The sequence below is a fragment of the Theropithecus gelada genome, chromosome 2 (genome assembly GCF_003255815.1).
Source record: "Theropithecus gelada isolate Dixy chromosome 2, Tgel_1.0, whole genome shotgun sequence".
In the NCBI taxonomy this organism is placed as follows: domain Eukaryota; kingdom Metazoa; phylum Chordata; class Mammalia; order Primates; family Cercopithecidae; genus Theropithecus; species Theropithecus gelada.
In genome coordinates this window covers 44,789,434-44,811,809 of record NC_037669.1, presented here as the reverse complement: position 1 = coordinate 44,811,809, position 22,376 = coordinate 44,789,434, and the positions used below count along the sequence as shown (strand labels likewise).

Sequence of the window (22,376 nt, the reverse complement as noted above, 5' to 3'; positions counted from 1 at the left end):
TTCCAAAAATGATTATCCACAATTTTCCTAAGTTTTCTCCAACAGAATATTGTTTTCACCATAGGTTTCCTCTGAATACACATCAGACAGAGACCTCCAAGCCCGCACATTGCCATCTTTTTGCAGCCCCTGGCCTCCATATGTGGGTCCCAATCGTAGGGACAGGACAGCGGGTCAGGACTAGGGCCGGGAGATTCGGGAGTCTGGGAGATTAGAAGACTTATTTGTTGATTCTTGAGTTCAATTCATTAAGTGACAGCAGATTCATCTCATTTTTAGCACACCTCTGTCCTCAAGATCTGAAATGCGTGCTGCTGACAAGTTTGTTAATGTAACAATAGTAACAATTTTGACAGAAACCACAAGTGACAATGAGACTACTGTGTCTGGTAAAATTAAAATAGCAGTTGGAAAGAACTCAAGCGGCATTCTAAGCTATGATTGTAAGTATCGTATAATTTTATTCAAAGTTTACCTGAAGACTTACCTACCTTTTTTGTAAACCTTTTCACTATATGTGAAAAGGAGGCAAGAACTGCGTCATTGAACTGACAACTGTCTCTAAATTTCTTTTTAACCAATTCTTCTTCCCTTTTCTTGCTCGCTTGCCCTCTGCTTCTTTCCAGCTATCTTCCAAGTCATCAAACTGACCAGTGTGTTCCTCTCTAGGGAGGTATAAATGACCAGACAAACCACTGCTGGACAGGGAAAGGAAAAGGAGAAACAACGGGGCTTTCTGTCGAGTTACAGCTTTCCAAATGATTACAAAAAGTTTTACCTATGGCTGGGTGTGGTGGCTCACGCCTGTAATCCCAACACTTTGGGAAGCCAAGATTGGCAGATTCCTTGAGCCCAGGAGTTTGAGACCAACCTGGGCAACATGGTAAAATCTCTACAAAAAAATACAAAAAATCAGCCAGGTGTGGTGGTGCAGGTCTGTGGTCTCAGCTACTTGGGAGGCTGAGGTGGGAGGATTGCGCAAGCCCAGGAGGGTGAGGCTGCAGTGAGCTGAGATCATGACACCACACTCCAGCCTGGGCAATAGAGCAAGACCAAGCATTACCTGTATTATTTTCCCCTTTAGACTGACACACAAACCCACCATGTAGCTGTAGCAATTTGCATTCGCTGTGTTACAACGGTAGTGGCCGAAAACAACCACCATTTATTTATTGCAACCCTGGAATTCTTTGGGTCTGAATTTGGGCTGGGCTCAAGTGGATAGTCTGCTGATCTGGGCCAGGCTTAATTGATCTCTACTGGGCTCACTTAAGCATCTGCCATTAAGCTGCTGGGTCAGATAATTGGTTTGTCTCTGCTCCACATGGTCTCTTATTCTGAGCAGACCCATCCAAAGGATTTCAAGAGAAGCAAGGGGGTAAAATGCACAAGTATTTCTCAAGGCTCTGCTTACACATCAGAGTTACAACTGTCCAGTTGGCTAAAGCAATTCTCATGACCAAGCACAGTGTGGAAGGGCCCTGCCAAAGGGGTACAGAAAGGTGTGAGTAAATTGATGTCATGACTGCAGTCAACCCACCACAGCAGTCATCAGAAGTTCCTCACCCCAGAGGTGACCCATTGGGGCCAGTCCCGGGAAGAGGTGTTTGCAGCTGGTTCTCAGTCCTGGCTGGCTGCCAAATCCAGAATCCTCTGTTGGGCCACAACTTATTTGACTTTTCTATAGCATTTGACACTAGTATCGTTCCCTTCTAGATGTTCCTTCTTCCTGGGCCTGCATCCACCATTCTCCTAATCACCTTCATGCCTCCCTCATCCTTCTTTTTGCTTCTTCTAAGACTCCTTTCTTCATCTCTTAAATGTTTGCTTGTTTGTTTGTTTGTTTGTTCATTTGACAGGGTCTCACACTGTTGCCCAGAGTGCAGTGGGATGATCTTGGCTCACCGCAACCTCCAACTCGCGGGTTCAAGCGATTCTCCTGCCTCAGCCTCTCAAATAGCTGGGATTATAGGCATGCGCCACCACGCCCAGCTAATTTTTGTATTTTTAGTAGAGACGGTTTTCGCCGTTTTGGCCGGGCTGACCTCGAACTCCTGACCTCAGGTGATCTGCCCGCCTTGGCCTCCCAAGGTGCTGGGATTACAGGTGTGAGCCACCACACCTGGCCGGAAAATACTTTTTCCTGTTCTCTGGCTTCAGTGGCAAAGATAAATTGTTTTCTTTGCCCAAAATTGTAGAATCTCTTGCTCTAGGCTTTTAATCCGAGGCATTTTCATGTGGCAGTTGATGAAGGAGGCTCAGTTACAGTGTGGGATGTTTAGTAGAGAGAAGCCATATGACTCTAACTACTCCTATTCTCTCCCCCTAATCCATTCTCAGACTCAGTTGTTTTTTTTTTTTTTCTTCCCAAGACAGAGTCTTGCTCTGTCACCCGGAGATGGAGTGCAATGGTATGATCTCGGCTCACTGCAACCTCTGCCTCCTAAGTTCAAGCAATTCTCCTGCCTCAACCTCCTGAGTAGCTGGGATTACAGGTGCCTGCCACCACGCAGCTAATTTTTGTATTTTTAGCAGAGACAGGGTTTCACCATATTGGCCAGGCTGGTCTCAAACTCCTGACCTCATGATCCACCAGCCTCAGCCTCCCAAAGTGCTGGGATTACAGACGTGAGCCGCCACGCCCATCCCAGACTCATCTTTTAACCCTAATGCCTTCCAACCCATTTTTATTTATTTATTTATTTTTATATTTCGAGACAAGGTCTCACTCTCGCTCAAGTTGGAGTGCAGTGGCATGATCATGGCTCACTGTAACCTTGAACTTCTGGACTCAAGTGATCCTCCCACTCCAGCCTCCTGAGTAACTGGGACTACAGGAGCTTGCCACCATGCCCAGCTAACTTTTAAATTTTTTCACTGTGTTGCCCAGGCTGATCTTGAACTCCTAGGCTCAAACGATCCTCCTGCCTTGGCCTTCTAAAGTGCTGGAATTGCAGTTGTGAGCCATTGCACCTGGCCCCAAAACTTATTAAAATGCAAAGTATAATAGCAATGGGGTGGAGTAATTCTCACAAATTACCTTATCCATATTGTCATGCTGAATATATTTTAAAATTATTTGTGCTTCTCAGTGACCCTTAGGTGTGATTATTATGGCTGTAAGCAGGCTGTGGATGAATGCATCAATGGTTTGGCATGCGATTGCAAACCTGGCCTGCAAAGGACTAACCCACAGAGCCCTTTCTGTGTTGGTAAGTGTTTCACCTGCTTTTAAATATTCTTCACAACTCCACTTTCTCTCCTTTTGCAACAAAATTCACTGCTTAAGTTTCCACATGCATTTCGGAGTCCGAGTGATGTGACTTCTGACTTTAGACATATGGACCATGGCTGGGACCTTTGCTAACCCATGTCCAGCTTCACAGGGGACACATCATGTGTGGAGTCAATAAGCATCTCATTTTACCTAGAAGAAGCCATGTGAAAAACACTGTCATGTTGTCACATGTGACTTTGGAGTTAAAGAGATTATTTCTGAAAATTACCCAGAAATCATTCTGTTTTGAAGCTTCCAGTCTCAAGTGTCCTGATGCCTGCAACGCAGAGCACAAGGAATGCTTAATAAAGAAGAATGGCGGGGCCCCTGAGTGTACGTGCGTGCCCGGCTACGAGGAAGATGGTAATGGGAACTGCCAAAAGTAAGAAAAATTACTTTGTTTTTGTCTTGCCATAGCTAGAGCTAGGCAAAGAAGAGTGACCTTAAAACACGTATATAGGCGTTGAGTCAGGAAGTTGGTAAGCTGGCATAGGTTGGCAGAGACAGAGCATCTTTATCAACATCATCAATAGTTTTTTTTTTTTTTTTTTTTTTTTTTGAGATGGAGTCTCACTCTGTCCCCCAGGCTAGAGTGCAATGGCGCAATCTCGGCTCACTGCAACCTCCGCCCCCGAGGTTCAAGCGATTCTCCTGCCTAAGCCTCTCGAGTAGCTGGGATTACAGGTGCCTGCCACTGCGTCTGGCTAATTTTTGTATTTTTAGTGGAGACGGGGTTTCACCATCTTTGCCAGGCTGGTCTTGAACTCCTGACCTCATGATCCACCCTCCTCGGCCTCCCAAAGTGCTGGGATTATAGGCATGAGCCACCGCGCCCAGCATCATCGATAGTTTTTGAGCATCGTCTATGCTCCAGGAAACACACTAGGTAATACCTATCGCACAGCAACACTGTCAGGAAATGTCTTAATTTCCCATTTTCAGGTGAGGAAACTGAATGTAAATAACATCCTCCAGCTCACAGGGCAGCAAATAAGTGGCAGAGCCATGTGGTGTCACAGCCTGAGAGGGTCCCACTACCCTCCATGCCTCTTGGGTCCAGTTTTGCCTGAATTGCAGAATCTTCCTGAAGCCTGGAGGATGGAGTGTTCAGTCAGTAACAAATGAGCCTGCATGGGATTGCATACCCCCCTCACCTTTCCAGAACCCCATGGAAGGTGGTCTCCTGGAAGAATGAGAGTGTAAGGAAGACAAAAGAAAGAGCAAAAAAAAAGCAAGGGAGGACAGAATAAAAGGAAGATGGAAAGGAAGAGGTGGAGATTGGGGTGGGAACTCTGACACGCTCCCCATAGGGGCTCTTTAACACTGTTTCCTATCGCTCACTGTATTTCAGGTGTGCATTTGGCTACAGCGGACTCAACTGTGAGGACAGTGAGTATGAAAGTCTTGCTATTATAAACAAGTTATTAAACATCTGAGAAATCAGTAGTGACCCCATTCAACATCCTGCCCAGTCCTTCAAAGTCTCTGTCCTCTTTCATAAAGAGAGAGACTGTCTGCCTCCAGTTTGCCTTCTGGGTCCTGCCATGCCATGCCCACCCTTAGGTTATGAACAGCAGCCCCTCTGCCATAGAAAATAACAGAACTCAGCCCCAGGAGTGGGCTGGTACCTCTGGACTTGCTTGAGACCAGAGAAGGGCATCTTAGCATTATATTGATTTCCTACATTAGCTTACCTATGTGTTATCTGCTGCTACTAGAGATAAAAGACCAGTACATTCCAAAAATTCTGGTGATTGTAGAAGAGCAGACCTAGAAACCAGACATTTAAATACTCAAATCCTTTTGTCTCAGAGCTATTTACTGGTTTGGGATATTTTGCTGCAAATTCAAATTCTGTTCCCTCCCATGCCCCACCCCCACCAGATTAAGACAATACTAGCTTTAAATTTTCAATCATTTTATATTCTAAAATGTACATAATGAACTAAAGATCAGTCTTCCAAGATGAAGGAAATATTACTGTCAGCCTTCCTGCCAGCCATGAAGATAGTGATGAGTGACATTCTCCATTTTTACTGTATTTTATTGCAAGGAATAATTTGCTAAGTCTTTTTTCAGGGCTTTCAATTTCCACACCTATAAAATGAGAAGTTTGGACCAGACAAACTTTGAGGTCTTTCCCAGATTTGCTAGTCTATGGCCCCATGAATCCACATTAAAAGTGGCATTTGTGGAAGTCATATAACAGAAAGAGACAAAGAGGTCTAGAGCAGTGTTGTGCATTGTGCAATAGAAATATTATGCGAGCTACACATTTCATTTGAAATTTTAGAAATTTCAAGTAAATTATCAGAAGTAAAAGGAAACAGATGAGGTTGATTTTAAGAATATATTTTATTTAACCCATATAGCCAAAATATCATTTCAACATGGAATCAATAAAAAAAAGATAAACCAATTATCTCACATTTTTTTCACATGAGGTGTTTGCAGTCTGGTGTGTCTGTTACATTGTGTCTCACAGCCGCAGTCAGGTGTCAATAGTGCCAACCAGGGCAGAGTTAGGAGAGGAGAATGGGTGATAATGAATGTCTAGACTCTTCCCTCATTGATGTTATTATCAAGCCATTAGCTGGCTCCTCTAGCAGTGACATTTAACTCCAACCTGGTTTCCTTAGCTTATCAGTAAGGTGAGGTATGGAGGGCAGGCAAAGGCAGCAGAGGTAAGGAGGGAGGTGTGGCCCTCAGTTAATACTCCACTCCCCACAAAGTCCAGGAAGACCCTGCCACCATCGGCCTCCTTTGTATTTACAGTCTTTTGTCTGGCAAGGCTGCCCTTTCCAATTGAGTTCTGAAGGCACAGTTTAGGAGGTGTGAGGGGCGGATGCTAAAGGAAATAGGCCAACTATCCAACCGGGCCTGGAGGGTTGGAGACCAGAGCCTGATCGTCTTCACAGCTAGGAGTCCCTGGGAATCACGAACCTGTGCAGTAGACAGTTGGGGGCCGGCTTGCTGGAGACTGTTCTTATTTTCTTCTCCCTTTCAGAATTTCAGCTGATCCTCACTATTGTGGGCACCATCGCTGGCGTTGTCATTCTCAGCATGATAATTGCATTGATCATCACAGCAAGGTATGGGATGAAAGTGTCCTTTTTAATTCTTTTTTTTTTTTTTATAGAGAGATAGGGGTCTCACTCTGTTGCCCATGTTGTTCTCAAACCCCTGGATTCAAACCATCCTCCCACCTCGGCCTCCCAGAGTGCTGGGATTACAGGCATGAGCCTGTCATGAGCCACCACCCCTGCCAGAAGTGGCCTTTTCCTGTGGCACAGAACCACCAGCATGACACTCTCTAGTTTCCAAACACATTCATCCTCTCCTGGGCAAGAGAAGGGAGAAAAGGAGAGGCATTTCTAATACCACTAAAGTTTTTTCCTTACCTTAGTTTTCTTCTTATTATATAAGCAATAGCATGATCATGGAACAAAATCAAGAAAATAGAGAAGTAGGTAAAGGGGCGGAATTTAAAAATCACTCACAAAACCCACCACGCTGAGGCAACTAACATTTTGAGATGTAACCTTCCAGATTTATTTCTATCTTTTAAAATAATATTATATACATAATTTTGTATCTTTTGTGTTTTTAAAATTTTGGATTGAGGTTTTTTTTTTGGTTTAACACCGTAAGATGACATAGCAACCATTTCCTTATGTCATTAAAAACTCTTTGTTAATGTAATAGTATTAACTCCACTGAAGTTGTGAAATACAGTTTTCATCACGTCACTTCCCTGTCCAGGACTCTGCTACAGATGGTCTAAAATCAACCTCAACTGAACCCCTGGGTTTTTTAAAACTTTTTTTAAGAAAGGTTATTTCGTTAGCCGGACATGGTGGTGGCACCCCTGTAATCCTGCTACTCAGGAGGCTGAGGCAGGAGAATCCCTTGAACTGGGAGGCGGAGGCTGCGGTGAGCCAAGATTGCCCCACTGCACTCCAGCCTGGGTGACAGAGCAAGACCCTGTCACACACGCACACACACAAACACACATGTGTTATCTCTGCAAGGCTATTTCTCAGCTTGGTGCCTTAAGGTCTCTTCTCTTATGGAAAGGGCAGTAGAGTTCATTCATTCAACAGATATTCAGATAGACTAAAGGTCCTCCCATTAACAGGGAGGCAAATGCTGTGATCTCGTTCCCATTCTACATGTGCCAACTGGGGATCCACTTTGATTTTTTAAAGCTACTGTTTTCTAACATTTAGTTCATGTCTTATATTTTGGCAAAATAAGTAGTTTTCCACTACAATGTGAGAGGATAAACAGATTTTAGGTTCCTGAAATATTATGTTCTTGTTTTTTTTTTTTTTTTTTTTTTTCTTAAGACAGAGTCTTGGTCTGTCACCCAGGCTGGAGTACAGTGGCATGATCTTGGCTCATTGCAACCTCCACCTCCCAGGTTCAAGCGATTCTCCTGCCTCAGCCTCCCGAGCAACTGGGACTAGAGGCACGTGCCACTGTGCCTGGTTAATTTTTGTATTTTTAATGGAGATGAGGTTTCACTATGTTAGCCAGGCTGATCTCGAACTCCTGGCCTCAAGTGATCTGCCCACTGCGGCCTCCCAAAGTGCTGGGATTACAGAGGTGAGCTACCAAGCCCAGCCTCTTTTCACGTCTTTGAACTTATTTTACTCATTTTACCCACTGAGGTGATTCTTAGATGTTGACTTTGCTTGAATGAAATGCTGTATCACAAATTATCTTTTCTCTTTGACCTCTATTATCATTTCCAGAAATAATTCAAAAGCACACTTAAGAATAATAATATTATGAGCAAAATATGAATGAGGCCAGTGGAATTAGATGGTTATGTTGGATCAGCATTGAAGTCCAGGTTTTGTAGATACTCAGAGCTCATGAGCTTAAACTTAGGGAACCTACACTGAAGAAAATAATGAAGTGTTTTATTTCATTCTTAGTGGGGCATCAAGTCTGCAACTTATTCTTTCATAAAAAAACTGTTGGTGTTCTTTGATTATGCAACTTATTCTTAATTGGTTCAGAAATGTTAATAATTGGGGAATCTGGGTGATAAGTGTGTGAGAACACTGTAATATATGTATTTTGTAACTTACAAACAAATGTGAAATTATTTCAGAATTTGAAAATATTTTTTAAAAGAACGTTAACATTTACTTCAAGAAACTTTCTGCCATTGTCAAATCCTAATTCCTCTTACTGATTACAGATCAAATAACAAAAAGAAGGATATTGAAGAAGAGAACTTGATTGGCGAAGACTTTCAAAATCTAAAACTGCAGTCGACAGGCTTCACCAATGTTGGAGCAGAAGGGAGCATCTTTCCTAAGGTCAGGATAGCGGCCTCCAGAGACAGCCAGATGCAAAATCCCTATGTAAGCCAGAGCAGCGTGCCCCGCCCTGACTATTAGGTGAGTCAGTGGGCTTTTGCTCCTGCTTTTGGGACTGAATGCACCAGGGCAGAGCAGAGACCTGGTTGTTGGATCTTCAATCCTTGGCTGCCCTGCAGGCTTTCTTTTTCTTTTTCTTAACTGAAAGAACGAGAGATCAAAAAGGGAGTTCTCTGCTGTTGTAACTCTGAGCATCTATGTGATTTCAGACACATCACTTAATTTCCCTGGCCTTTGATTTTCTCATCTGTAAAAAGGGCAACTTAATTTAGATACCCCAAAGGTCCTTTAGATTACCAACTTCCATGAATATGACTCCAGAGATCATGATGATACTTCTCAGGCTGTTTAAAGACCTAGGTCCTCCGCCAGGACCAGGGAAGGACATTGGATGTAAACATTGTTCTGTGGGATCCTTTTCACCAGGCTGTGTAAAGGCAATGCTCTCTTTCCCTGCTGCTTGATCTCAAGGCAACTCAATCTATTTTTTTAGTTCTATTTGTTGTTGTTGTTGTTATTGTTTCGAGACAGGGTCTCACTCTGTCACCCAGACTTGAGACCAGTGGTATGATCTTGGCTCACTGCAGCCTCAACCTCCTGGGCTCAAGTGATTCTCCTACCTCAGCCTCCCAAGTAGCTGGGACTACAGGCACATGCCACCATGCCCGGCTAATTTTGGTATTTTTTGTAGAGACAGGGGTTTCTGCCGTGTTGCCCAGGCTGGTCTCAAATTCCTGAGCTCAAGGGATCCTCCCACCTCATCCTCCCAAAGTGCTGGGATTACAGGCATAAGCCACTGAACTGGGCATCAGTCCATTTCTTTTTTTTTTTTTTTTTTTGAGACAGAGTCTCGCTTAGTTGCCCAGGCTGGAGTGCAGTGGCGCGATCTCGGCTCACTGCAAGCTCCGCCTCCCGGGTGCACGCCATTCTCCTGCCTCAGCCTCCCGAGTAGCTGGGACTACAGGCGCCCGCCGCCTCGCCCGGCTAATTTTTTTGCATTTTTAGTAGAGACGGGGTTTCACCGTGTTAGCCAGGATGGTCTCGATCTCCTGACCTCGTGATCCGCCCGCCTCGGCCTCCCAAAGTGCTGGGATTACAGGCGTGAGCCACCGCGCCCGGCCAGTCCATTTCTAAAGAGATAAAATGGAGCTTAGCTTGTTGGCTCATCCCCATACTCCTAGCACTTTGGGAGCCGGAGGCAGGAGAATCGCTTGAGCCCAAGAGTTTGAGACCAGCCTGGGCAAATAATGAGACCCCATCTCTACAAAAAATAATAATAATAAAAATATAGCTTTTTTTAAAAGGAGATAAGGCTAGTTAGGCTGGCAATACTGTATTTCTCTAGGGAGAACTTTCAAGGACAATAGCTTGTACCCACTGGGTTTGTACTGGATAATCATAGCTGGCACTGCTTAGTGTGATTGAATGAAATGTTGAAAGGAGGAAGCCTGTATGAGACTTTTGGAGGAAGAGTGACAGGAGACTGAGATGGAAAGAAGGAAGATGGTGAAGGAAGAGGAGAAAGGGAGCTGGGGAAGAGATGGGGAATGGAAGAGACACGAGAGAAACGATAGAGAGAACGTGGGAGAAAGCTGAAGAAGACAAATAATGAAAGTAATGTTAATAATTTACAGATCTAAATGATCTCATATGTTTCTGTTGGAGCATTTTCTAAGAGTATTATCTCTTCCTCTCTCTTTCTGTCTAGAATCATAAGAATGTGGAACCCGCCATGGCCCCCAAACAATGTACAAGCTATTATTCAGAGTGTTTAGAAAGACTGATGGAGAAGTGAACACCAGTAAAGATCTGGCCTCCCGGGTTTTTCTTCCATCTGACATTTGCCTGCCTCTCTGAATGGAAGTTGTGGATGTTTGCAATGAATCCAGCTCACTTGCAAAATGAGAGTCTATGACATTAAATGTAGTAGATGCTATTAGATGCTTGTCAGAGAGGTCGTTTTCTTCAATCGGTACAAAGTACTGAGACAATGGTTAGGGTTGTTTTTTAAATTTTTTTTCCTGGTAGGGCAACAAGAATCATTTCCAACGTAGAGGAAAGCTCCCCAGCATTGCTTGCTGAATGTTGCTCTTGAGTTGAGATAAATGACCTAATTCCCCTGGGAAACATATGCATCAACTGTGGAGGTCTGAGGAGATGAGAAGAGATACTCACCATCTTTCAAGGGTCACAAGCTCACTCTCTGACACGTCAGAATAGGGATACTGCTTCTATCCCTCCAGTGGAGGGATTTTGGCAACCTTTGAACAGCTCGGAGCTTGCAACCTAGCCTCACCCAAGAAGCCTGGAAGGAGACATATCTCTCAGCTTTTTCAGGAGGCATGACTGGGAATCCAGGAACTTTCTGATGCTAATTAGAAGGCCTAGACTAAAAATGCCCACTATGGGGTACACTCTACAGTTTTTGAAATGCTAAGAGGCAGAAGGGGCAGAGCGTAAAAAAACATGACCGGGTAGAAGGAAGAGAGGCAAAGGAAACTGGGCGGGGAGGATGAATTAGAGAGGAGGCACCTGAGATCCACCTTCTTCCTTAGGTCCCCTCCTCCATCAGCAAAGGAGCACTTCTCTAATCATGCCCTTCCAAAGACTGGCTGGGAGAAGATGTAAAAACAAAAAACCCAGGAGTAAGAGCCTTAGGTCAGTTTGAAATTGGAGACATGCTGTCCGGCGAAGGGTGCGAGAGGGAGCTTAAGCTCAGGGGTCCAGCCGCCCAGCCTCGGGGTATAGGTTCCTGAGGTGTGCCTTTGGAGCCTCAGCCTTCGCTGGTGACAGAGGCTTAGCTGTGGCCACCAACACACACAGTCGCACACACACACACACACACGAATGGGGGCAACCACATCCAGCACAAGCTTTTACAAATGTTATTAGTGTCCTTTTTTATTTCTAATGTCTTGTCCTCTTAAAAGTTATTTTATTTGTTATTATTATTTGTTCTTGACTGTTAATGGTGAATGGTAAAGCAATAAAGTGCCTTTGTCAGATCGTGTCCTTTCTTGTGTTTGGGGCTTTTTTTTTTTTTTTTTTTTTTTTTTTTTGAGACACGGTCTTGCTCTGTCACCCAAGCTGGAGTGCAGTAGTATGAACATGACTCACTGTAGCCTCAAACTCCTGGGTTCAAACAATCCTCACACATCAGCATCCTGAGTAGGTGGGGCTACAGGAGTATGCTATCATGCCCAGCTAATTTTTTTTTTTGGGTAGAGACAGGGTCTCACTATGTTGCCCAGGCTAAGTTTGGGGGTTTTGATGATGCACACAGCAGTTAGTCTCATTTTAAATAGCAAACATGACACATGGTAAATGGGAGTGATTGACATCTGCTGTCCTTATTAGGGGTTATTGGATTACCCAAGGTAACATTCTACTGGACAGGAGACATTTGCTTCTCCCGTGCACATCCCACTCCTACCCCATGATGAAGCGGCCAAGCATTTTGGGTGGGGCTGATCCTGCTCCCAGCTACAGAGGTTGGCCCTAGTTGACTCAAGCCAATCAGTGAAATCCCATGCCTCCTTGCCACAGTAATTGTCCTAAAAGTGAACATGTGGCATAAGTGGATACAATTAGAATAAAGCCTAAACTTTGGTAGGAAGTTTGGAGAAAGAGAAACTTTCTTCTTCTGAAAAGTGAGCTTGAGGGTGTGAGGTCTTAAACTGCTTCTGTTTTGCTGGGGACAAAGCTGACACACACACAGGAGAAGAGCTGAGAGACCCAGAGAGAAATGGACCTGGCACCTTGATCAAACCATACCTGAAGGCTCTGGCCTTTCCTCAGCTACAAGGCCAATTTGAGTAGTTTTTTCCTGTTATTTGCAGTCAAAAAATCCTCACTGATACCACTTATGTTTATTCTTGTATTCTCATGGCTAAGTGGTGAATCACATACAAGAAACATACTCTTGTGAGCTATTAATGCCCCACTAAAGAAATCAGCCATAAACCAATCAGTTAACAGCAGCCGAGTTAATGCAGGCAGAACTCAAAATTGGCTGGCCACTGTAATTTGTCATCACAGACTCTATTTCTGACCTGCATATTACCCCCTTTATATTTAAATATGGTTCTGGATTCAGTACTGGCAGAAAGCTATTGGAACCTTATTTCTAAAGAGGCTTTTCCCCCTTCCTGATCCCCCTTTGAACCAGAGCATGCCAGCTCCTTTCAATTCTCAAAGGTCCTGAGCCATACTAATTCTGGGCTTTCTGGGCCATTCTTCAAAGACTTCCATTGCTATTGTTTGAATAAAAGTAATCTCCTAAACATGTATATGTATAATGTTTATGAAAATAACTTTTGCATTTGCATTCAAAAAGTTCTTTTTTATTATTGTGCAACATGACCTATAATTCATTTGTTTCTGCCCGCTGGTACCATTGCAAAGGTTTCCTTACTAATCGTCCTGCCATCTTGGAGGGCTGTCACAGTGAACTTTCTATGACGCATACCTGATTGTGACACTCCCTTGCTTAAGCTTTCAGGGATCGTTCACTGAGAAATAGAGCTCATAGAATAAAAGACTCCTGGTGGCATGGCACTTCTAGATACCCGGTTACTGCCGCTGATTGTGCTGGCTTTGCCTCATGCCCCTCCCTACGGTGCACTAACACTTTGGCCCACCTGCTGTTTCCTAAACACACCACCTCTTTAATTAATTAATTTTTTTTTTTTTTTTTTTTTGAGACAAGATCTGGCTCTATTGCCCAGCCTGGAGTGCAGTGGTGCGATCTTGGCTCATTGCAAACTGCCTCCCAGGCTTAAGCCATCCTCCCACCTCAGCCTCCTGAGTAGCTGGGACTACAGGCACATGCCACCACACCTGGCTAATTTCTGGGTTTTTGTAGAGATGAGATTTTGCCATCTCACCAGGCTGGTCTTGGATTCGTGAGCTCAAGCAATCCACCTGCCTTGGCCTCCCAAAGTGCTGAGATTACAGACATGAGCCATTGTGCCCAGCCAACATACTATCTCTTCATGCCTCCATTCCTTTGCTCATGCTTTCCCTCATGCTCATGCTTTCCCATTTGGGAATGCCCATTTCCTTCAACTACCTAATGTCTTAATCTGTTCGAGCTGCTTTTATGAACTACTACAGACTGAGTGGCTTACAAACAACGTAAGTTATTTCTCACAGTTCTGGAGGCTGGGAAGTCCAAGATCAAGGTGTCAGCCAATTTGGTGTCTGGTGAGGACCCAGTTCCTCATCTTTTCACTGCAACCTCACGTGTTGGAAGGGGCAAGAGATCTCTCTGGGTTTTGTTTTGTTTTGTTTTAGATGGAGTCTCGCTCTGTCACCCAGGCTGGAGTGCAGTGGCACAATCTTGGCTTACTGCAAGCTCTGCCCCTTGGGTTCAAGCAATTCTCCTGCCTCAGCATCCTGAGTAGCTGTGACTACCAGTGCCCGCCATCATGCCCAGCTAATTTTTTATTTTTAGTAGAGATGAGGTTTCACCCTGTTAGCCAGGATGGTCTCCATCTCCTGACCTTGTGGATCCGCCCGCCTCAGCATCCCAAAGTGCTGGGATTACAGGCGTGAGCCGCTGAACCCGGCCTGGGGTCTCTTTTATAAGGACATTAATCCCATCCATGAGGGCTCCACCCCCATGACCTAATAACTTACCAAAGGTCCCACCTTCTAATAGCATCATATCAGGCTTTAGGATTTAATACGCGAGTCTTGAAGATACCTAAACATTTAGACCATGGCACCTAATAAATACTTCCATCTGTCTAGATCAACTAAACCATTATCTCCTCTGGCTAGCTTTTCCTAATTCTTCCTTTCTTCCACCAGCACTCTCAAGTAGAATTGCCTCCTTCATGTTCCAACTGGTCCTGTAACCAGTTCCCCCAGGGAAATGGTTGTATATGGTTCCTTCTCACCCAGCACAATGCCTGACATAGAACAAGTATTAAATAATTGTGAAATCGGAGTGTAAAACAGGACTCTTGCAGCTCAACCTTGAAGAATATGTTCATTATCTTGATTGTGGCACTGGTTTCACAAGTATACACATACGTCAAACATTGTCCAATTGTACATTTTATAAATGTACACTTTGGTGTATGTCAATTATACCTTCACAAAGTTGGGTTTTTTTATTTTTATTTTTTAAGTGGGGAGTGAATTATTATGTAGAGCTGTCTCCAACCTTGAGGACACCTTCTAGGTACAGCCCTAAGACAGGATGAGAAAACGAACATGTCACACTGCTGGCTCTCCACATTAGACTGAAGGTCCTCTGAGGTCAGCTTTGGGTGAAACAGCATGGGATGGCCCACTGCCTTGACAGCAGCAGGTCTTAGCTTCACATTGGGATCCCCTGAGGAGCTATAAAAGTCACTGATGCCTGGGTCCCATTCCAGAGCACTTCATCAGGCTAGGGCAGACCTGAGTCTCAGGAGTATTTAAACTCTTACCTGCATGGTCCTCTCCCTCTCCCTCTCCCTCTCCCTCTCCCTCTCCCTCTCCCTCTCCCTTCCCCTCCCCGTCCCTCTCCCCATCCCCCTCCTCCTCCCCCCACCTCTCCCTCCCCCTCCCCCTGCCCCTCTCCCTCCCCCTCCCCCTCCCCCTCCCCCTCTCCCTCTCCCTCTCCCTCTCCCTCTCCGACACCCAGGCTGGAGTGCAGTGGCACAATCGTGGCTCACAGCAGCCTCTAACCCCTGGCCTCAAGCCATTTTCCCCTCAGCCTCCTGAGTAGCTGGGATTCCAGGAGCCACCCGCCGCGCCCGCGCTCCCAGGTGCTTCGAATGTGCGGTGGAGTTTGAGAAGCACGTTTCAGGTCACTGAGTCGGCTAATGATGGTCCAGCTCGAGGTCACATCACATTATTTCCCATTCTTTCCCCGAGAGTCTAGAAACCAAGAGTCGCATTGTGGACAAGAAGCCTCAGTAAGCTCCAAGTCTCTTATAGAGAAGGTGACCAGGCATCCAGATTGCATCAACACCAAAACCGCTTGAGGTTGAACTCTTTTGTGCCATTTTGCCCCCAAACCCACCCTGTCCTCCCGCCCCTTTCTACAGCTGGGCAAATCTCGGGGCCGGTAGGTGGCGCTGTCTCCTATGGCTTGCAGAAAACTCAACTTCCGGCGGGGCGGTGCTTTTAAAAGGCTTTTTTGAAATCATTAACTTTAATTTTATTATTTTTTCTTATCGAGACAGAGCCTCACCCTGTCACCCAGGCTGGAGTGCAGTGGCGAGATCTCAACTCACTGCAACCTCTGCCTCCTGGGCTCAAGCGATTCTCCTGCCTCAGTCTCCCGAATAGCTGGGATTACAGGTGCGCACCACCATGCCCGACTAATTCTGTATTTTCAGTAGAGACGGGGTTTTGCCATGTTGGCCAAGCTGGTCTTGAACCCCTGACCTCACATGATCCGACCGCCTTGGCCTCGCAAAGTGCTGGGATTACAGGCGTGAGCCACCTCACCTGGCCTTGAAATCATGAACTTTTAATGCACCATTTCTAAATTTCTTTTTGGACTTTTCCTTGGTCTCTTTATTCCTTGATCTTGTGCTAGGGAAAAACGAATGTTACGCTGTTTGCTCTTGAGATATTTGCATCATTTTTACTGAACCATTAGAGATCATATATTGTCCTCTTTATTGCTCTTATAATATCCATAAGTAATGTTAATGTCATATTAATGGTGCATAAAATTTGGTACAGTTGTTCAGAGAAATGAACGTTTTATTTAGTGGTGATTGTACAAAATTTAAAAGGAGATAAATCGATTTTCACTGAAAAATTCTTCAGTTAAATAAAAAACGAAATGCCATCCGTGGGAGGTGAGGTGAGCAAGATCTGCCTAGGTTTTCCTTGAAGGTTCTCCGAGAATTCCAGTTTGCCATTAATTGGCAATCCACAGTGCAAAAAGCAAGGTTGGAGATTAGGTTGGGGAGAGCCCTGGAAGACATATGGGGGTGTTCTTCTCAACCTCAGGGCTGTGAAATATGGTGCTGTTGTTCAAAGACAGAAGCCTGGGGCAAACCATGAAAGGCCTCATAATTTCCGCAGGCCTGGTAACATTTTTCCTGAGCCCACAATCATGACATGTGGGCCAATAATTCTCTGCTACTTCCAGATGAGAGAACCAGTTTGAAAATCAACAACTATAATAATATTTAATATATTATGAAGTACTCCCTATATGCCAGGCACAATTCTTGTGCCTCACACATATTAACCCCTTTAATTCTCACGATAATTATGAAGTAGGTACTATTTTTATGCCTGTTCAATATTAGGAGAAATAGAGGCAAGTAACTAGTTTGCAGTCATATAACTAGGAAGTGACACAGCCAGGACTTGAGCCAGGCAGTCCGACTGCATTGCCTACCTCTCTGTCATTTAATGTTAAAATATTAATGTAATGTGGACATCCCTTAAAGAGGAGAGGTGATCATTTTGAGAGTCCACCCATAAGACAGGCCCTCATAGTCTTCCCACATAAAGAACACGTTCAAACAGGCATTCCATCCTCTATGTAAGAGCAGTGCTTTTTTGTAGAATAATTTTTAGTCGGTAGATCAGGTTATGTAAAGTAGAGCCTGCTGCCAAGTGCGGAACACATTTGGCTTTGCAAGTGGTAATTATAGAGCCAGCTCTGGCAGGAACCAGGCCCTTCACTTTCCAGATGAGCACACTGAGGTCCGGAGGGTGGCAGGCAGTTGCACGGTTGCTCAGCTAGTTGATGGCAATGAGGACTGGAACTCAATTCTTCTGATCCTGGGCCCAGATTTCTCATTTTCCTCCACTAGCAATTGAATATGAGGGGCCATATTCTACAAAAGGGTCATCAGCTGCTGCAAACAGGCAAAAGTTGGGTCCTGGGCTGGTGGCTGATGGCTGAGCCATGGCTTCTTGTGTACCTGGTCCTTGAGCAGCTGTTCAGCCTCCATTCCCCACTCCAGCCCCAAACATGACACCCCAAGAAGGGTAGGGGTCCAGAAGCTTGTCCCACCTTTTGAAAGGCTGCTGAACTGCTAGCTAAGCATTGTTTTAAAGGCCACTGGTATACCTAAGACAAGGTAAAGGTGAGAGGCATGATGGTTCACACCTGTAAAAAGCCCAGGATGGTTTTGAATGTGGCCCAACACAAATTCGTAAACTTTCCTAAAACATTGTAAGATTTGGGGGGAAATTTTTTTTTTAAGCTAATCAGCTGTCGTTCGTGTTAGTGTATTTTATGTGTGGCCCAAGACTACTTCTTCCAATGTGGCCCAGGGAAGTTAAAAGATTGGACACCCCTGGTGTAGACCGTACCTGTTCTGTGTCTCTTCTCCATCTCCTGCCTACTCCCTTATTACTGGCATTTACTCAAGAAGTCTCTAAACATGATTGGTTTAAAATATAGTGTGTGTGTGTTTATGTGTATTTGTATTCATTCATTCTACTTTTTACTGAAATAACTGGAAAGGAATCTATACCCTTTAGGTGATATGAGAAAACATCCAGGAAAAGAGGAACGCATTGTGATTGCTTTGCTCCAGTGAAAAGGAGGCATTTAGAGAAAGAATCCAGGAGAGTTTCCTCCAGGTCTAAGCTCTACTGATAATCTTAAAGAAAATTTTACATAAGCAATATCCTATGTGAAAAAATAAAAATAAAACAAGCATGGCAAACTTAATTGAAAAATATCACAACTTTTACTATAATTTCATCAATGGATTTGTTTTAACATAGTTCATGAAAGCTGTAAAATATATATTTCCTCTGGAATATATAATTAAAAAGTATTTTCAGAGTTAACCTTTGAAAAGTTGCCCTCAGAAAGATGTAATAATTAATAAGTATTTTCGGAATTGGTAATTAAGCGCTTGTGTGTGCTTCTTAACAGCTTCAGAGAAATACATTTCTATGACTTATAGCTACATTTGCACATTAAAAGCAACACCACCAAAGAGAAACACCTATCCCTATGTTGAAAATTTCTGTTGAGACTTGTTTGGTACTCTCTCTCTCAACGTGAAATTCCACCCCCCCCCCCCTTACACTTGGCAATGACCACTATTCACATGCTGAACCTAAAAATAAGCCATCAAACAAAAATTACAGAGATCTAATATATGCCAGTTACTATAATAGGCTATTTTCACTAACAGGGAACCCAGTGTGCCCCGGGGCTTGTCATCTGCTTGTCTCCCATGTTCATCCATCATCTAGGTGTCATTTTTGGGTCTGCCCTCAGTAGTCTTGCATTGGCTGTGGCACAGGGATTACTTTTTCCTAACCAGGACCATGGTGGACAGGGAAAGAAAAACTTTGGCAGAGCATTTTCCTACAAAAGGGAATATAATTTGGTATTTTTAAAATAAAAAGTTAATCATTTTAATTTAATTTTATTTTGAGACAAAGCATCTCTCTGTCATCCAGGCTGGAGTGCAGGGGCACCATCTTGGCTCACTGCAACCTTCACCTCCTAGATTCAAGCAACTATCATACCTCAGCCTCCTGAGTGGCTAGGATTACAGGAGCACGCCACCACATCCAGCTAATTTTTGTATTTTTAGTAGAGATGGGTTTTCACCATGTTGGCCAGGCTGGTCTCGAACTCCTGACCTCAGGTGATCCTCCTGCCTTGGCCTCCCAAAGTGCTGGGATTACAAGTGTGAGCCACCACCATGTTCAGCCTAAAAAGTTAATCTTAACATTAAAGAAAATTGTATACATGTGTCATAGGCCTATCAATCTCTACAAAAGAATTTTGTAATACTCTGTCACCAGAGTCACTCATTTCTTGCAGTGTGGCAAATCCTAGCCGTGACAAAAAGCAGAGTAAATTAAGTGTCTTATCTAAACTAAGGGATATAGTGTAGGGTAGTTGTTGTTCTGCCCCTGAACTCTTTTTCTCCCTGCATGTTAAATTACAGGTATGCCTCAGTAAAATATTTCTGACCTGGATTACAAATTGAATTGCCCAATATAAAAAGTCACTTTGGGTGTGGGTAAATCTGAATTGTGAAATAGAAAACTTAACGAATCTGATTTTTAAGTTTTTTGTTTGTTTATTTTTATGGATAAAATAGACGTAACATAAAATTTACCATTTTAACTTTTTTTTTTTTTTTTTTTTTAAACAGAGACTTCCTCTATTACCCAGGCTGGAGTGCAGTGGCACAATCATGGCTCACTGCAGCCTCGACCTCCGGGGCTCAAGTGATCCTCCCACCTCAGCCTCCTGAGTAGCTGGCACTACAGGCACATGCCACAATGCTAATTTTTTTTTTTTTTTTTTTTAATAGAGACGGGATTTCACCATGTTGCCCAGGCTGGTCTCAAACTCCTGGGCTCAAGCAATCCACACTTCTCCACCTCCCAAAGTGCTGGCATTATAGGTGTGAGCGACCACACCTGGCCCATTTTAACCATTTTTAAGTTTACCATTCAGTGGCATTAAGTACGTTCACCATGTTTTGCAATTATTACTACCATTTATCTCCTGAACTTTTCCATTATCCCAAACTAAGGCCAGGCGTGTTGGCTCACTCCTGTAATCCCACCACTTTGGGAGGCTGAGGCAGGCAGATCACTTGGGGTCAGGAGTTCAAGACCAAACTGAAAGTATTTACACATTAATTTAATTAATACTCTCAATTCTCCTCTCCCTCTAGGGCCTGGTAACCTCTATTCTATTTTATGTCTCTGAATTTTTCATTCTATGTACTTCATCTAAGTGGAATCATACAATATTTTGTCCTTTTCTATATGGCCTATTTCACTTAGCATGTTTTCAAAATTTACCCACGCTGTCGTATAACAGGATTTCTCTCCCTCCCTTCCTTCTTTTTTTGAGACAGGGTCTCACTCTGTCTCCCAAGCTGGAGTGCAGTGGTGCAATCATGGCTTACGGCAGCCCCAACTTCCCCAGGCTCAGGTGATCCACCTCAGCCTCCCAAGTAGCTGGGACTACAGGCATGCCACCACACCCAGCTAATTTTTGTATTTTTTATAGAGATGGGGTTTCACCATGTTACCCAGGCTGGTCTCAAACCCTGAGCTCAAGCAATCCTCCTGCCTTGGTCTCCCAAAGTGTTGGGATTATAGGCGTGAGCCACTGCTCCCAGCTGCATGTCAGAATGTCAGAATTTCATTTCCTTTTTTTTTTTTTTTTTTTTTTTTTTGAGGCAGCTATGCACTCTGTTGCACAGCTCGCTTTAACCTCCAGCTACAGGCCTCCAACTCGAGGGCTCTAATGATTCTGCCTCCTCAGCCTCCCTATGTTGCTCAGGCTGGTCTTGAACTCCTGGCCTCCAGCAGTTGTCCCGTCCCAGCCTCCCAAAGTTCTAGGATTACACCCATGAGCCACTGCAAAGGCCTTCATTCCTTTTAAAGGCTGATAATAGTCCACTATATGTACCTACTACATCCTATCTTCTGTTCATCTGTTGAAGGACACTTGGGTAGTTTCCACCTTTTAGCTATTGTGAATAATGCTGCTATGAACCTTGGTGTACAGGTATCTGTTTGAGTCCCTGCTTTCAATTTTTTGGAGGATATACACAGAACTGGAGTTGTTGGGTCATATGGTAAGTCTATATTTAATTCTTGAACTCATCATAGTTTAAAACTAACAAAAAGAAACATAAAATTTCTCTGGGTTATCCATGCTCAAACCCCATAGTCAAACCGATCCAAAACCAGCAGCCTCCTTTGGGTCCAGAAGCTTAGCAGTGATCAGACATGGAATGTTCCAGAAGTAGCCCACAAAGGAAACTGTTCCAGTGGCTGTGGGGAAGTTTTGCCTTGAGGTGAGCAATCAGTGCATACTGAATTTAATGAGTAGACAAAAGTTAAAGCATTTGAAGGTCATCTCCACTCTCCAGCTTAATTAAAAAAAGAAGAAGAAGAAGAAGAAAGGAGAAGGAGAAGGAGAAGGAGGAGAAGGAGAAGAAGGAGGAGGAGAAGAAGAAGGAGGAGGAGAAGAAGAAGGAGGAGGAGAAGAAGAAGGAGGAGGAGAAGGAGGAGGAGGAGGAGAAGGAGGAGGAGGAGGAGGAGAAGGAGAGGAAGAAGAAGAAGAAGAAGAAGAAGAAGAAGAAGGAGGAGGAGGAGGAGGAGGAGGAGGAGGAGGAGGAGAAGAAGAAGAAGAAGGAAGAAGAAGAAGAAGAAGAAGAAGAAGAAGAAGAAGAAGAAGAAGAGGAAGAAGAAGAGACAAGAAAAAAGGCATAAACCAGAAAGCAAAAGCTCAGAGAAAAGGCATCTCCTAACCAGTTTTAAGATATTGGAGACTGGATCACTCAGGATTTAGAGCTTATGGCAGGTCTGGGCAAGTTAGGGGACTCAGGAATCCACCCAGGTGGTATAGGACGGGGGCTGGTAAGAAGGGAACCAGGGGAAGGTTTGATTGCAGAACTTTCCAAGTGCGGTTTAGGTAAGTGGAGGTCTGTGCTGGATCTGAGTCTGAGACAGATCAAACTGATATTTCAACAGTTTGTAAAGCACTGGAGTTGAAAGAAGGAAGGTGACACACAGAGGATCTGCTGCTCCACAGAGCCTAGGCTTAAAGAATGCTAGATAAATGCTAATTTTTATTGTAGTTATTAATGCAATATTTACCCAGTTTCCAGGACTCCACTCCCCTTCCATCTAATCCATCCTACACTCCCCTGACAGACAAATCTTTTAAAATCACCACTTGGCACACAACATCTCATAGCTCAAGCTCTTTCAGGGCACTGACTGACTGA

General features: G+C 44.1%; 2 protein-coding genes across 3 annotated transcripts in view; both read left to right on the top strand.

Annotated features, from left to right (window-relative positions):
* MUC13 (mucin 13, cell surface associated) overlaps positions 1–11,680 on the top strand; it is a 29,945-nt gene extending 18,265 nt beyond the window's left edge. The window contains exons 6-12 of the mRNA XM_025377647.1: positions 280–443; positions 3,093–3,212; positions 3,530–3,659; positions 4,629–4,666; positions 6,285–6,369; positions 8,490–8,691; positions 10,379–11,680. Coding sequence (XP_025233432.1) covers positions 280–443; positions 3,093–3,212; positions 3,530–3,659; positions 4,629–4,666; positions 6,285–6,369; positions 8,490–8,691 — 739 coding nt within the window. The 3' untranslated portion in view covers positions 10,379–11,680. The remainder of the gene's footprint in view (positions 1–279; positions 444–3,092; positions 3,213–3,529; positions 3,660–4,628; positions 4,667–6,284; positions 6,370–8,489; positions 8,692–10,378) is intronic.
* Positions 11,681–15,829: 4,149 nt separating this feature from the next.
* The window catches only part of ITGB5 (integrin subunit beta 5), a 131,317-nt gene continuing 124,770 nt past the window's right edge, over positions 15,830–22,376 (top strand). For both annotated transcript variants that reach the window (XM_025375276.1, XM_025375274.1), the window contains exon 1: positions 15,830–15,969. The gene's annotated coding sequence lies outside the window, so the exon portion shown is untranslated. The remainder of the gene's footprint in view (positions 15,970–22,376) is intronic.